This window comes from Pelophylax lessonae, assembly GCF_965119305.1.
Source record: "Pelophylax lessonae genome assembly, chromosome: 2".
Lineage (NCBI taxonomy): Eukaryota > Metazoa > Chordata > Amphibia > Anura > Ranidae > Pelophylax > Pelophylax lessonae.
In genome coordinates, this window is record NC_138769.1 from 311,196,026 (window position 1) to 311,213,352 (window position 17,327).

General features: G+C 40.5%; 1 protein-coding gene across 1 annotated transcript in view; it reads left to right on the forward strand.

Annotated features, from left to right (window-relative positions):
• Positions 1-5,074, forward strand: part of LOC309546451 (uncharacterized protein C3orf85) — a 24,989-nt gene extending 19,915 nt beyond the window's left edge. The window contains exon 4 of the mRNA XM_082246153.1: positions 4,921-5,074. Within this exon, the coding sequence (XP_082102279.1) occupies positions 4,921-4,981 (61 nt within the window). The 3' untranslated portion in view covers positions 4,982-5,074. The remainder of the gene's footprint in view (positions 1-4,920) is intronic.
• Positions 5,075-17,327: the final 12,253 nt, after the last annotated feature.

Below are 17,327 nucleotides of genomic sequence, written 5' to 3' on the forward strand. Positions count from 1 at the left end.
GGGCCCCTAATCTTTGACACTTTTGCAGAAAAGTGTACACAAACTACTGAAAAGTTGAATTTCTCAACACTGCTCTGTGTCTGAACACTGCCGATAATGATTTAACATCTCTGCACCCATACATTTTGTACTGTATGTTGCTAAACTAATGCTCCCAAACAACAATGCATATCTACTAGTTTTCTGTATGGGAAAGAGGGATACTTTTTGGCACAAAGTATTTAAGTAAAGGACATATACCAGCAGCTCACCTACCAGTTACAAAGACTATTAATGCTTTAACATGACTGGTTTCATTTTACTACTACTTTTTCTTTACAGTGGCTTATCCAAATAAGAAATGCAATAATTAGAGGTTATTGATTGACTTGGTGATCATGAATTGGTTGTTAATAAACAAGAGACATCAACAGGCTGTGGCATGCCTTTGTTACAATAACAGAGGCATGCCCCAGTAGCAGGGTGTGAGATATTCATTACTTAAAGTTGAGCTCCACCTAAAAGAGAAAGCTCAGCTTCTTTTCTTCCCCCCCCCCCCCCTCCACTGCCACATTTGGCACCTTTCGGGGGGGGGGGGAGCTGATACCTGTCAAAACCAGGTACCTGCTCACACTTCCAGCTAAGATCGCCGCAATCGTGCAGCAATCTAAGAAATGTTGGGCCTCTCCTCCTTCTCCCCTCCTGCCTTCTGGGAGACACACCAGTCCCAAAAGACAGGGGGACCAATAAGAAAGTGCAGCACGACTCGCGAATACGCAGTAGATAACAGACTGGGAAGCTGCAAGGCTTCACTTCCTGTTTCCCTTAATGAAGATGCTGGTGCCTGTACCCTGAGCCGACGGATCGGTTTTGGGTGCCAACACCGGATGGGATCCCTGGACAGGTAAGTGTACTTTTATTAAAATCCAGCAGCTACAGTATTTATAGCTGCTGACTTTTGATTTTTTTCCCAGCCTGGAACTCCTCTTTAACCACTTGCCGACCGCCGCAAGTACTTTTACTGCGGCTATCAGCCCCGTACAGGCAAAGTACCCTGCTCGTTCCCTAACAAGTCCGCGCGTGTGACCGGCAGACCCGATGTCCGCTGGTCACTTGCGATCTCCCCATGGAGAGGGAGAAAGGCAGACAGCTGATGTAAACAAAGCCGCCTGTCATTCTCCCTGACCTAACTGCAGAGATCATACGATCCTGCTATGTAGGATCGTATGTCTCTGTGGTTACATCACTAGCCACACCCCTTTAAAGTAAGAAGCACGCCCCTAGGGACACACTTAACCCCTTGATCACTAATAAAGTTTACCCCTTCCCTGCCAGTATAATTTTTACAGTAACAGTGCATATTTATAGCACTGATTACTGTAGTAATGTCACTGGTACCCCCAAAAGTGTCAAAAATGTCAGTCAAGGGTCCGATCTGTCCACCGCACTGTCGCAGTCCCGCAAAAAAATTGCAGATCGCCGCCATTACTCGTTAAAAAAAAAAAACAATAAAAATGACAAAAATCTTTCCCTTAGTTAGTAAACGCAATAACTTTTGCGCAAACCAATCAAAATACGCTTATTGCGATTTTTTTTTTACCAAACATATGTAGCAGAAAACAAATTGGCTTAAAATGTTAAAACATTTTGATTTTTAATTTTTTTTGGGAATTTCATATAAAAAAATGTGAAAAATATTGTTATATTTTCAAAATTTACGCTCTTTTTTTGTTTATAGCGCAAAAAGTAAAAATCGCACAGGTGATCAAATACCACCACCAAAAGAAAGAAAGCTCTGTTTGTGGGAAAAAAAGGACATCAATTTCATTTGGGTACAGCGTCGCACGACCACGCAATTGTCAGTTAAAGTCACGCAGTGCCGAATCGCAAAATACCCCCTGGTCAGGAAGGGGGTAAAATCTTCTGGGGCTTAAGTGGTTAATGCGGAACTTCACCCAAAAGCTGATGTCCACTTGTTTAAAACCTACCCCCCTCCTCTTTAACCAGTTCTGGACCACCCGCCGCCTTTTTACTGCAGCAGGGTGGCACGGACAGGCAAAGCGACGTAAGTCTGTGTCGCTCTCCTAAAGGCAGCTAGGGGGCATGTGCCCCCGATCATCAGCAGGGAAGTCGATGCGGGTGTCAGGCGGCTCCGATTGCTGCCTGACACCCCTGATCTCTCCCCACTGAGAGAGAAGGACAGTCGGCTGTTGTAAACACAGCTGACCGTCTTTCTCCCTGCAATGATCACAGCGCTCATGTGATCCTGCTATATAGGATCGCATGTCTCTGTGATCATTTCACAAGTCCAACCCCCATACAGTTAGAATCACTCCCCTAGGGTCACATTTAACCCCTTGATCACCTATACTGTTAACCCCTTCCCTGCCAGTGTCATTATTACAGTAACAGTGCATATTTTTGGCAGTGATTACTGTAGTAATGTCACTGGTACCCCCAAAAGTGTCATAAATGTAAGTTAGGGGTCCGATCTGTCTGCCGAAATGTTGCAGTCCTGCAAAAAATCGCAGATCGCCGCCATTACTATTAAAAAAAAAAAACATTAAAACTGACATAAATCTTTCCCGTAGATAGTAGACGCAATAGCTTTTGCGCAAACCAATCAAAATAAGCTTATTGCGATTTTTTTTACCAAAATTATGTAGCAGAAAACAAATTGCCCGAAAATGTTAAAAAAAATTAGATTTTTACATTTTTTTTGTAATATAGCAGAATGTTAAAAATATTTTTTTTCAAAATTGTCGCTATTTTTTTGTTTAGAGTGCAAAAAAAAAAAATTTGCACAGGTGATCAAATACCACGAAAAGAAAGCTCTTTTTGTAGGGAAAAAAAGACGTAAATTTTGTTTCGGTACAGCGTCGCACGACCGCGCAATTGTCAGTTAAAGTTACGCAGTGCCAAATTGCAAAATAGGGCCTGGTCATTAAGGGGGCAAATCCTTACGGTCTTAAAGTGGTTAAATGAGATTTATTTGTCACAAATCTATTCATTTATTTCATAGGTGTTATTGTGTACAGCGCTGCACTTTCTTTTTGTTTAAAATATTTTCTATTTGGGCTGCAATGCATATCAGTATATTGTAAGGGAGGTTGTACTGCGCTTTAGGGATTGCTCAACCAGAGATTATGATAAAACTTTGGTTATATATCCATTCTTCTCTACTAAATCCTTACTTCATAAAAGTACATAGGACAATATATATATATATTTCTTCAACAAGTACCTTCTAATGTAATACTATCTTAAAATGCTGATGTGACCATTAATCTATATAGAGGGTGAGCAGGGTAATTTATGTGCTCCAAACTTTATTTGGGATAAATATATAGAAAACTCACATATATCTCAAATAAAGTTTGATATACTGCACTATGATGGCCCCATTATTTATATGAGCCTGAAGGCACAGAGGATACAACTAAGGAAATGAGGAAGGACAGTAGGAAATCCCCCATAGGAAATCTGTGCTGTTATATCCCCAGGAGAGAGGCCTGGAAATAACAAGGAGATATAAGGATCATCCCAAGAGGAAGTGGACGGCGTTGGAACAAAGGATCCATAACCACAGCCATTTATGGTCAAGTGATACTGGCATATTACTGACCTCATTGAGGTGAGCATTTAGAGCACTAAAGCAGGCCATAGACGATTCGAATTTCGTACGATTTATCGTTCGATAAACGAAAGCGGCACTCGTGCACATCATCGAGTGTACCATCAATGTGAGCCGAAAATCGTACGACAAAACACTATTTTTTGTGCCTTTTAACCACATCTCTACCGGACACACTCCCTACTGTTCTGTGTTTTGTTAGGCGAAATTATACAACTCCCCCACTAATGATACGAAATTCGGCCGATTTTCGCAAAAAAACCCAACATGTTGGATATGTGAATTTTTGCTGTCGTACGAAAATCGAACGTTTTACATACCACACTAACGATACGAAAATCGTTCGATAACACTGCCATTTACGATTTTCGAACGAAATTCGAATCGTCTATGGCCTGCTTTAGAAGTGATTTCACTGAAAGGATCTGGACACGAAAAATCAGGTGGAGGAAGAATTTGACCCACTGAGAAGCATTTTATTTTGGCTTATTTTGCACAAGAAACTATATTGGACACTTGTATCTATTGGTTTATTTATATAGAATATGTTAAAAATATTCATTTATACTCTATTATTGACTTTATAAGAAGAGGAATATCAGTAATTATACTATACACAATTTTACGCACTGGTTCACTTTGTATGTTATAAGCACTTTATTATCCAATTTAATTGGGACACAAGCACTTTTGGAATTACCAGTATATTGATACTATCACTTTTTTAATTACCAATTTATGAAAATGGATATTATTTGAAGCACACGAATCACTGTGGAGCACATAAATTACCCTGCTCACCCTCTATATAGATTAATGGTCACATCAGCATTTTAAGATAGTATTACATTAGAAGGTACTTGTTGAAGAAATATACATATATTGTCCTATGTACTTTTATGAAATAAGGATTTAGTAGAGAAGAGTGGATATATAACCAAAGTCTTATCATAATCTCTGGTTGAGCAATCCCTAAAGCGCAGTACAACCTCCCTTACGTTATATGTCAAAACTGTTTTATTTGGTATCAGTTAATGTACTAGCAGCATTAGAGTGAGCAGTGAGACCCTTCCAAGATAGCGCAGAAACCACACTCTACATATTCATATCAGTATATTATGAATGAATCACTTATGAAATGTACAACATAAAGTTTAAAAGTCTAAAGTTTAAAGTCTAAAGTTTAAATAAGTTTACCTATATTTCCATTCTATTGTGAATATATTATAGAATCAAAAGTTGCTGAAGTTTGATCTTTGTAGTAGAAACAAAAAAACAAAAACCTTTTCATTCTGTTTTTGCCACAGGAACCAAGTGAAAGATTACATGAGTGTGCTCTGGCCTTTTGAAAGCAAACATCGGGATTAGATACACCAACAAAATGAATCTGCTAATTATGTAAGATGTATGTGTTATCAATTGTGCTTTAATGGTGCTAAGTTATAATAAGTAATTATATTCATAAGTGCATATGTGAATTATTTGCATTGGACATTGAACTCATTTGTGAACCCTTAAAGGCTAAATTCAGCTAGAATAACTATAAAAATGCATAAGATTTTGCAGGTAAAAAAATGTCCATTTAATTTTTTTTTTTTTTACGCTGCAGCCTGCAAAGCATGGCCCTCGTAATCAGTGGATCTCACGTGCAATGTCAGGATCCTGCAGAGAATTAATACTGCTGTCTGCCTATACTTCTGTACAGGCAGAGAGTTACTGAGATGCAGGAAGAGTCAATGAACTACAAAGGCGCTGATCAGTGCTCTTGTATTTCACTGAGAGCTACAAGCCGTCTGCCATGGTGTCAGATGGGACTTGTAGCTCATTCATTAACAGATCCCTGTGATTGAGTGACGTGGCTGTCTGAACATATGCCCTCACAGCAATGCCGTTTTTAAAAAGTGACAGCGGGTACAGGGAGAGGATCGCCTGCCCACTGTCGAGGGAGGGGCTCAAGGAGACAGGCTGGGCATCTGCATAGTAACATGTTACTAAATAAGGGTGTAACCTAACAGGTGAACTTATCCTTTAACCACTTCTGGACTGGAAGATTTTCCCCCTTAATGACCAGGCCATTTATTTGCAATTCGGCATTGGGTTAGTTTAACGGAAAATTGCGCGGTCGTGAGACGCTGTACCCAAATACAATTGATGTCCTTTTTTTCTCACAAATAGAGCTTTCTTTTGGTGGTATTTGATCACCTGTGCATTTTTTTTTTTTTTTGTTGTGCGCTATAAACAAAACAAATGACAATTCTGGAAAAAAAAAAAAACTTAATTTTCCACTTTCTGCTATATAACATTCCCCAAAAAAATTTAGAAATCAATTTTTTTCATTATTTTGGGCCAATTTGTATTCTGCTACATATTTTTGGTAAAAAAAATAAGCGTATTATACCAATAAGTGTATTTTAATTGGTTTGAGCAAAAGTTATCGCGTCTACAAACTAGGGGAAAGATTTATGTCATTTTTCTTTCTTTCTTTTTTTTTTTTACTAGTAATGGCGGCGATCAGCGATTTTTAGCGGGATTACGACATTGCGGCGGACAGATAGGACCCCTTACTGACATTTTTGACACTTTTGTAATAATGACACTGGCAGGGAAGGGGTTAACCCAGGGGCAATCAAAGTGTTAAGTGTGAGTCTATGGGGTGTTTTCTAACTGTGGGGGGTGGGCTTGTGACATCAACACAGAGACCTGTGATCCTAAATAGGAGGAACACAGGAGCTCTGTGTTGATAGCAGAGAGAACGATGGTCTGCTGTGTTTACAACAGCAGACCGACGTCCTCTCTCTCCATGGGGAACAATCGCGGGTGCCCAGCGGCAATCATGGCTGCCGGCCCCGTGAATCAGCTTCCCTGCTGGCAAATAGGGGCATGCTCGCACACCTCCAGCCGCGTGCACGTGCCTCCAGGATTTCTCCTTCAGATCGCCGTACAGGTACGGTGATTCGCGCAGCCGATCCAGCCTGCCACAGTATATCTGCGGTGAGCGGGTGGCAAGCGGTCAATGCAGATGAAAGTCTAGTATATACTGTCCAAATGTCAGGCAGCATCAGCCAGCTTCTGTCCAAGGGACATGACCGGAAAAGTTCTGCCGACCGGCTCCTACTCTTTTAGCCAATGGCTGAGAGCGCTGACCGGAATGCTCTAGCGGGGGGGGGGGGGGTTCCCCTCCTTCAGAACACAATAGAACAGCAGGGAAAATCGCTGTTTTAATGTCAGATAGTTAGTACAGCGGCTCCTCCTGAGCTGTCAGCTTTTTTCCATTCAGCCCTGGTGGGTTGAACGAAAACAGACTACTAGTGTGTACGAGGCTTAAGAATGTGTTCAATTCTTATGAATGTAGTAAGGTTTGTCCATTTATTTTCATTTCAATCATTATGATTATAGTTTAATAATAGTCACAAGCCTTCAAGCAAATAAACCAAGATAGTACATCATTTGATATTACCATCAGACCGGCACTATATTTGATAGGTATGCAGGGGCAGTTGCATGGTCCAGAAAGAAGATATCTGCCCCTGCATGCCTGTTAAACTTGAATGTGCAGCTTCTGCATCTCCATTCACTAACATAGGCTGCCGGCTAACACCTTCAGGTACTAGCCTCAGCGCCTATGTGAATGAGGCCTTAGTGTGATGATTCACTAAATGAGCAGGAAATGTTCATTTAGCAGAGTAAATACCTCCACCTGATCCTGAGTGTCTGCACGCCAACTGAAGGATTTTTCTGGTATTCATCCATGTGTATTGATGATTTGTTATTTGCTGTACCATTACCTTGGATCTCCTGCCTGTTCTAATGAAAATGTTTATGATGCTTGTAGCTGAGAGTTTTTCTTTGTATAGATAGAGGAACTGTGGGAAGATCTTGTACATGTACTACAATTTTTTTGCTATGTCTTTATATGATGCTTCCTTTCATAAATATATGAAATTGAAAAGCTGGCTGTCTGGAGTTCTGCCTGTTCTTTATTTAGAATAATGCTCAAAAAAGGTATGCAATCTCTTTGGAAATGATCAATAATCATAAACAATGTATCATATTATGACGACCTATCAAAAAAGAAGAAAAATAACATTAAAGAAAATAATAAAAAATGTATACAAAATGTGCATATATAATCCACCAATAAAGAAGGTAATACAATTGTGCATATATAGTCCACTCCCAGTGCCAATCAGGGCTCAAAGACCATCCAATCTCTAAAGCTTCGGAGTATAAAAATAAACGTGCAATGCTCCCAAGACACAAGACCACCGACTGTGCCAACTGTTTACCAGAGAATTTGATCTCTTTAATAATCGGAGATCAAATGACCTTTCACAAATGAATTGGATGTCTCCCGATTCACTGCACCTTCTCCACATATGTCTCCTCCACACACTTCCCAACCAAATAAACTGTGCCACTCTCCTTAGGAATATTGTGAAGGAATAGAACAAACTGCCATAGAGTAATATTGCTAAAACGCCTTGTTTATTAACAATAGAAAGGTACTTACAAACACCTCAGCAAAAAAAGCATAAAACGCTCTGCCATTGTACACGTGCGGTACAATGTGTGATGATGTCTCAGACCACAAGCCTGTGACTCATCTACGCTCCACTCCTCTTGAACCTGTTTTAAAGCAAAAATGCTCAAGTGGCATTTCAAAATTTGACCTCTGGGGGTGCCGGAGTCTCACATCCATCTTTGGGGTCATGAGCTGTTGTGTCCTAGTCTTCATGCACTCCAAAGTCAGAGGACTTCACAGTGGGAACAAAGACCGGAGCTGAGTGACTATTGGGCTGAATGGTATCGGCAGGGTTGGCAACTTCTCCTGAGAGGTACTTATGGAAGTGCAGGGGGTAGAACCAATGGACTATTAACAGTCAAGACACCTGTGGATGCATTGGGCAGGTTGCTTATAACATCTCCCATCAGCTTCTTTATGATTTTTGATGGACTTGAGGGGCCTCCCAGCTCCTCTTAAGCACCCTCCTTCCAGATGTCACAGACTGGTATGCCCAGAATAGACTGCTATAAGATGATTCCTGAGACTGCTACCCACGGTGTCTGTAACTTGTCTTCCTAATATGCACCTATGCACCAACCTAGAACCCTAGTGCAGGTCAAAAATCAATGTTCCCAAATTGTCTTGCCCCACCCATGACTGATCTTTAACAAACTTTTGAACCTTCGACAGACATGTTTCTAGGCCCTGGGTCCCCTTTAGAGTATATCCAAACATGGCATGATAAGGGTGAGTGACCTGTTATGGAATGCACTATGAGGTTTTATTTCCAGACCCCTGAATGTTCCTCAAAGGTGCAGGAGAATACCAAAATATCATGCATTTAGGTCACGATACTGTCTAGGTTCATGTCCCTAAGACAGTGTTCCATCATCCTCTGGAAGGTGACAAGTGCGTTGTACAGCCCCAAGGACATTCTTTTGTACTGAAACAACCATATGGGGGAATGAAAGCAGTCTGGTCAATCCGCAGTGGCAACAGAGATCGGTCAATAACCAGTGGTAGAATAAAGCGTGGAAAAAAATCGGAACTATCCAAGGGTGGCAAAGAATTCCTACACCCAATGAAGAGAATAGGTGTCCCTAGTAGTAACAGCATTCAGGTGTCTATAGAGCATGCAAAAACAGGGTGTGCCATCCTTGGTCCCATGCGCTCTTATTCTCTTTTATCAACCCTTGTTGTATCATTTGTTTCACTATCTGCTTAACTGCTTGGTAGAGGTGAGAAGGTATGTTGTGATACCGCTTGTGAATGGAAGGACACTCACCTGTGGGTATCCCATGTATGATGGCATTTTTACAGCCCAGGTCACGATCCCTTTGTAATAACACTTCTGACCACCTATCTATTAGTTACCTTAACGCCTTTAACTTAGTGATTGACAGTTCCTTAGAGGTCAGCTGTAGGAGCAGGAGTATTTGTTACCAGGTCCACTCTGGGTCTTTCTGCCGACCTCTTAGCAGCATTCACTTTTGCTATGTAGCAATGGGCATGAAATTACCAAAGCCTTTATGTCCCATGTTAGTGGCAATCACATACATAATCAAGACCAGTTCTGTCTCTGGTGTCCCTGGGAACAGACAGAGTGAAAGGGCTTTGGTGTTATGTATTCGGATTATTATTGTGGTTTGCCAGAACACTGTGAGTGTCCTGGGACAAGCCGAGCCACTTTCGAAGGCAGGAGTTCCAAGAGATCAGTGAGACCTCGCAGTCCATAGCATGACCCAGCATTCATGGATGTACGAGCTCCTAACTGGGCGATAATATGACCTCTGTTCCAAAGTGGACCCTGACAATACCGGATCAGATATTTCCCTGACCCCTGCCAAGCTTGTGACAAGATCCTTCCGTACTTTTAAGACATGAAGGCATTCGCTAATCTTCAAAGTGAGTACAGTAGGTCACCCTTTAAACAGCTCATGTCACATGTACTACTATTCTATTCTGGCCACAATCCTTTCCCCACAGTTTTACTTTCATTCAGGTCATCCTAACTACTTTGATGAGGAGTTCTGACTATTTTTATGGGTTTCTCTGAACAACTGAGGGCAGGAAACAGTAGAATTTATATACTCTGGGCAAGTCTATGAGTCAAGTGGATTATGGGAGCCCAAGAGATTGTGGAAGCCCACTGGATTAGGGGGCCTGCAATCAATGCTGCACAAGGTGGGTAAAGAGGAACTCAACTACATGGGCACTACAGACATTTTAGAAAAATAACCGTCAAGAGAACCATTAAAACCAGCTAATAGCCTTATATTGATTTATATGGTCAATCCATTCAGAACTAATGCTTCAGTTTTTTTTTTTTTTTTTTTGTAGATGCTGGAGAGTTAAATCTCCCAAAGTGTATAGGAACCAAAAATCTATTTTTCAGTATGTTTGACATCTTGCATCACTTGGGTACAGCCAGCATATTGGGATTTTCATGCAATTATCTGTGGGAGGGATTACCTCCTGAACACTGATTGTGGTTGCAGGAAAGAAAATCTATGGCCGGCTTAACAGTGCTTACTCTTGCAAGCTGACTACATTAAGCCATCACAATTAGCTTGGGCCCTCTTTTGGGGGGGAATTTATAAAAACTGGAGCAGATAAAATCTGGAGCAGCTGTGCGTTGCAAACTACGCTACTGTCTTCTGGTTGGTTTAGTTTTAAAAATGAAAGATAGAAGCTGATTGGTTTTCATGCACAGCTCCTCACATGTTGGCTGCTCCAGTTTTAATAAATTCCCCTCTGTGTTTATATTTGTTGTGGCTGTGATCAGGAGCAGTACTCCTTCACAAAGCTTTAGCTGTCATTTTACTTTGCCTTTGTGAAAAAAGCAGATTATGATCTCGGTCTCATCTCTCCTCATTTAGGACTTGAGTTAAGAGGAACATTTACAAAGACTACATGTAGTCATTCTAGAGAAGAGGCAATATCATCACAGGGATATGATCACATCACTACAGCTTTGCAGGTGCACATTAGTGGCAGTGGGTTTAACTATGGCATGCACACATGGAAGTGTGCCGGATACTGAAGATTCTTGGGCAGGGTGGGTTTTAATTTACTTTTTTTTTATTATTATAATTTTTTTTTATTTCGAATGATTAGCCTCTACACATTCAGGTGAACCTTATATATTGAAATAAAATTGTATTTTAGGAAATAAGGCTTTGGGACTGGGCTAGGTTGAAAGAAAAGGTAATTACACACATAAAATATGGATCGTTTTACCTAAAAAAAATTTTGTTTGTCCATCCAGTCTTCATATTTGCACAGCTTTTCTGTAAAGCCCCGTACACACGCACAGATCGTCGTCATACAAACGTCGGCGGACGAAAGATCTGCCGATTGTACGCGTGTTAGTATGGTGCCTCCGACAGCTGTCTGCACACAATCCGCGGACAAGAGTCTTTCTTGCAAACATGAAAATTTTTGTATGCCGACACCAGAACGGACGATTGTTCGCCAGTCAGTACAGAATTCTGCCGACAGACCGCAGATTTGCAAGACTGGGCATGCTCAGAAAATAAAAAACACAGGGAAAGTTAACCATTACATGACATCACTTCTGCAGTCAGCTGAAGTCTGCGGACAAAATTCTTGTGCTGTCCTTGTGCTGTCTTTGCACTTTTCAACAGACACCGACATCCCGGGGAGAAAAGACGAACATTTGTATGACGACGATCTGTGCGTGTGTACGGGGCTTTACACATGGCTCTATCTGGAAGGGAAGAAGACCTGATTTTTCTCTGCTGCAGTTAAATAACACTTACAAGTCTTGTCTCTCCCCCGGCTTGTGACGGGACAGTGAAAGCAGAAGCAATACACTGATGAGCTCCTCGCTTTGTCATTCTACTCTCTCTCGCTATCAGCATGTCCCTTGATAGCACATGAGCACTGCACAACTGACCGCCTCTTTGCACCGATTCTTCCTATCCCAGTCTGAGCTTTGCTACACAAGAGACTGCAAGATCCTGATACCCCGTCACAGCTTGCCTAAAAATAATAAATGTAATGATCTATAATAAATACAGTGCTTAATTCATTTTTGCATTTTATATCTGTCTGGAGTTCAGGTTTAAGACTACACAATATTAAAAAAGCACATATGTAAAGGTTATCTTTGTCAAATGAGAGTGATTATAACTGGCTTTCAAAATGATTGGTCCACAGATTTTTTTTTTTTTTTTTTACAGTGGCATAGTGCAGGTCAATTTGTGATTTTTCTATAGGAGTGATAGTGTCCTACAAAACACATAAGACAGTGCAGTGCGTGTGTGATATAAAAAAAAAAACTGATATGTAGTTCTAATATTTGGTATAGTACAGACTAACACTCCTAAAGCATATTTTCTATAGTCCTTTGGCCTGATAACATGTGTAACTATTAGATTTATTTATTTATTTATGTTTCATATTTGCCCCTCTTTTTTTGCCTTTTCTTGTTATTTTTTTTTTCCTTATCTTTTTTCTACAGATATAATGTGAACAATCCACAACTAGATAGTATAAGTAAAGAATATTTGATTTCATAACCACTTCTAGACCCTTAATGACCAGGCCATTTTTTTTTTTTGATTCGGCACTGCATTACTTTAACGGACAATTGCGCGGTCGTGCGACATTGTACCTAGATAAAATTGATATCCTATTTTTTCCCCCAAAAATAGAGCTTTCTTTTGGTGGTATTTGATCACCTATGAGATTTTTATTTGTTGCTCTACAAACAAAAAAGTGCGACAATTCTGAAAAAAAAAAACAATATTTTTCATTTTCTGCTATTTAACCACTTAAGCCCCGAAAGATTTTACCCCCTTCCTGACCAGGCCCTATTTTGCGATTTGGCACTGCGTGACTTTAACGGACAATTGCGAGGTCATGCGACGCTGTACCGAAATGAAATTGACGTCCTTTTTTTCCCACAAACAGAGCTTTCTTTTGGTGGTATTTGATCACCTGTGCAATTTTTACTTTTTGCGCTATAAACAAAAAAAGAGCGACAATTTTGAAAAAATAACAATATTTTTCACATTTTTTTTTTTAGAAATTCCCCCCCAAAAAAATGTAAAAATCTAAATTTTTTAACATTTTTGGCCAATTTGTTTTCTGCTGCATATGTTTGGTAAAAAAATCACAATAAGCGTATTTTGATTGTTTTGCGCAAAAGTTATTGCGTTTACTAACTAAGGGAAAGATTTCTGTCATTTTTGGTGGTATTTTTTTTAACTAGTAATGGCGGCGATCTGTGATTTTTTTTTTGGGGGACTGCGACATTGGGGCAGAGAGATCGGACCCTTGACTGACATTTTTGACATTTTTGGGGGTACCAGTGACATTACTACAGTAATCAGTGCTATACATATGCACTGTTACTGTGAAGGGGTTAACTTTATTGGAGATGCAGGGGTTAAATGTGTCCTTAGGTGCGTGTTTCTAGCTGTAAAGGGGCGTGGCTTTTACATAGCAGGGCCATATGATCTCTGAAGTTACACAAGGGAGAATGACAGGCGGCTTTGTTTACATTAGCCGCCTGCCTTTCTCCCTCTGCACCGGACGATCGCGAGTGCCCGGCGGACATCGGGTCTGCCGGTCACACGCGTGGACTTGTTAGGGAACGAGCGGGGGCGGGAACGCTTGCCCCCTAGAGGCTCTCAGGCTAGCGACGTAGTCCTACGTCACTTTGCCTGTACGGGGCTGACCGCTGCAGTAAATAGTCGTGCGGCGGTCGGCAAGCGGTTAACATCCCCCCCCCCAAAAAAATTTCATCCTTTTAGGCCAATTTGTATTCTGCTACATATTTTTGGTAAAAAAAAAATCCCAATAAGCATATTTTGATTGGTTTGCCCAAAAGTTATGGCGTCTACAAAATAGGGGAAAGATTTATGTCCTTTTTATTTATTTATTTATTTTTTACTAGTAATGGCGGTAATTTTTAGCAGGACTGAGACATTGCGATGGACAGATCAGACCCCTAACTGACATTTTTGACACTTTTGGGGGGACCAGTGACATTACTACAGTAATCAGTGCTATACATATGCACTGTTACTGTAATGACACTGGCAGGGAAGGGGTTAACCCAGGGGTGATCAAAGGGTTAAATGTGAGCCTAGGGGAGTGTTTTCTAACTGTATGGGGGAGGGACTTGTGAAATGACCACAGAGATATAGAAGGATCACAGGCACTCTATGATCCTTTCAGAGAGAACAATGGTCTGCTGTGTTTACAACAACAGACCGTTGTTCTCTCTCAGCGTGGAGCGATCGCGGGTGCCCCCAGGAGCACTCCCGCGAACCGCTGTACAGGTACGACGATTCGCGCAGCCGAGCCAGCCGGTCGGCAAGTGATTAAACCTTAACTATAACATCTGAATTTTACTCAAAGCTGATATAGAGCATTTTTTTTAACATTTTAGATAGGGAATGTACATCTTTGGTTTATGAAAGGTGTACAATATATCTGATAACCTTAAAAAAATAAGATTGAAAAGATTTGCATGGAATAAAGCGACATAAACGGCAAGGCTTTCTCCTGTGAATGACAATAATTCCACTGTGTATGCAGCATAATGTTGCTGATTACACAGTAAGTATAAATGTAAAGGTTTATTCAATATTATATTTTCCATTTTACGGACAAGCGTATGACTTCTTTTTGTGTTTCTTTTTCTTTGATTTATTGGGAGAATAGTAGTAATGAATGTGCCCGAGCTTGATTTATGATTATCTTCTTAAGAAATGGCAAGGATTTTATATCAGATTATGACCACATTGTATTTGCCTGGTTGCTAATGAAAGGAATGTAAATCATTGTCATGATATATGACTTCTATGTATACATGCCTGAAACCCCTGGTGATTATACAGCAGGGATAGTGACTAATACAGCCTTGTACTCTCGCCAAAAAAAAAAAAATCTGCATAAGTTAAAATTAAAATGGAGGGCATGGCAGGAGTATTGCACTGTTGCCTAAGGAGATACTTTTCACTATTGAAGCAAGTGGAGAATTTGCAGTAAATGTGCAGATCCTTAGAATATGGTATGCATCCAACAGGGACTTCTTTTCTTCCATGTGTATTTAAATAGGTACCTTGTAGGGAGTTAAGAGATCCAACTGTGAAACAAGGTTAATCTATAGACGTTAAGGAATAGGACCATTATGCTACACAAATCACTTGTGCCAAGAAAGCTTTCCTTCCTTTGTTCATTACACTTGTCAGACGATGATTGAGTGTAAGCACTGCTGTTCTAAATAGCTTTTCAAAATTAAAGACACAGGTTAAAATGCTTGTTAGAAATTCCTTAGCATGGTTTCTGAAAAAAAAAAAAATCTTCAGAAATCTAAATCACTAAAGTAAAGCTTATCAGCATGATTCAAAGCTCATTTAAAACACATTGATTATTGAAGTGACAGTCGCCAAAGTTTATATATTTTTTTATCTTTAGTACAGCAAAATTACTGCAAGAACATTAAAAGAAGAAATACAATATGTGTTATCGGCACAACATCTGCTGGCCTCATCTTTTTTAATTGTGTCACATTTTATGGATGGGAACAGTGACAATTTATTAAGTTTGTCTTTGCTACTTGGCATTTAAGAAAAAAAAAAAATCCAACTGTTATGCATTTTTTAAAAGCTTTCTTTTAGGCAATGACTGTCAAGCTATCACAACTCCATTTTTAAAAGCTAGTTAAAGTGCAAAGTGCAAGGCCCACACACACCAATTAGAATTTATTTTTTTGCTACAGTTTTGACTAATAAAGTTGAACTGAAGGCATTTGTTTTATTTTAGATAGCATTCTAACACCTGTCAAGTTTTTTTTTTTTCCCATGTGTCCCATTGGGGAGATTTCCCTTTACTTCTTGTCTTACAGCCAAATCAAGGAGTGGTAGGAAATCCCTATGAAGTGAGGGAAATCCCTGGGAGTCACCTAGGTCATCATGCTGGTGTCCTCACTGGAAAAGTTCCTTCTCTATTCCTGGGGTAGTGACCACTCAAAATTTGGAATTGTTTTACTTTCACTTCAGGTGGTAATCACTAGGACAAATAGAGAGGGTGAATCTCTGTAATGGGGAGACAGTAAAAACAAAAACAAAAAAATAACCTAACAAGTGTTTTAATCCCTCTCTATTCCATCTAAAACTAAAAATAAAATTGCCTTCAGTTATACTTTAATTTTTTGTTAACAAAATCCTATTTTACCACTTTTACCAAGACTGGACTGTTTCCCCCCCTTTGTGCCCAGGCCAATAATTAGCCCAATGCTGCCTCTGAAGCTCCAGCATTTGGACAATCATCCATCCAATTGTCCCCCCGAAACGTGTTGGCTTTATCCTATCATCTGTACTCTCAATAATTTTTTTTTTATATTTACATCTACTGGACACCGGGTACTCCTTTACACCCACTTTTCTCGATCACGTAGGGAAAGCGACCACCAGGCCGCTCTCCGAGGTAGCAGCCCAGGCCCTCAACAGGGCACCCCATCCTCCCAAAAAAAAGCTGGGCACTAATCTTTGGGAGGAAACCTTTCCTATCTGCCCCTTTGGCCTCCTATCTACAAACAATGAGCAATAGAGTCAGTCCAGTGCAATCTCAACCCTCAAAAAAAGCAGCTCTCTATTCTGTGGTAATGACTATTTAAGATTTGGAATTTTCTTTTATTTTCACTTTAGGTGATAACATTTACTAGGACAGATAGAAAGGGTGAATCTCCCAGATGGGGAGACACAAAAAAAAAAAAAACCTCACAGGTTCTAATCCCTCTCTACTCCATCTAAAACTAAAAATAAGTTTTGTATCCAGTAATTCTTTGTTTACCACCTCAAGACTGGACTGTTTCATCCCCTTCGTGCCTAGGCAATTTTTTAGGTTTCAGTGCTGTCACTTTGAATGATAATTTCTCAGTCGGCTTCCAGTTACTGCAGCAAGGTGGCAGCCCTGGGTCTAGCGACGTAGACCTATGTCGCTGGACTCCTCCATGTCTCGGCGGCGTGCACGAGCCGGAGGCTCGCTCCCACTGTGTTTAAACACAGCGGGAGTCGGGCCAGAGGAGGAGAGATGACGATCACCGTCTCTCTTCCCCGATCGTTGGGAAAACAGTGTGTAAACAAAGCGGGTGGATCTTCTCTGTGACAGACAGGGACAGATCACAAGATTCAGCATAGCTGAACCTGCGATCTGTGTCTGTGTCACACA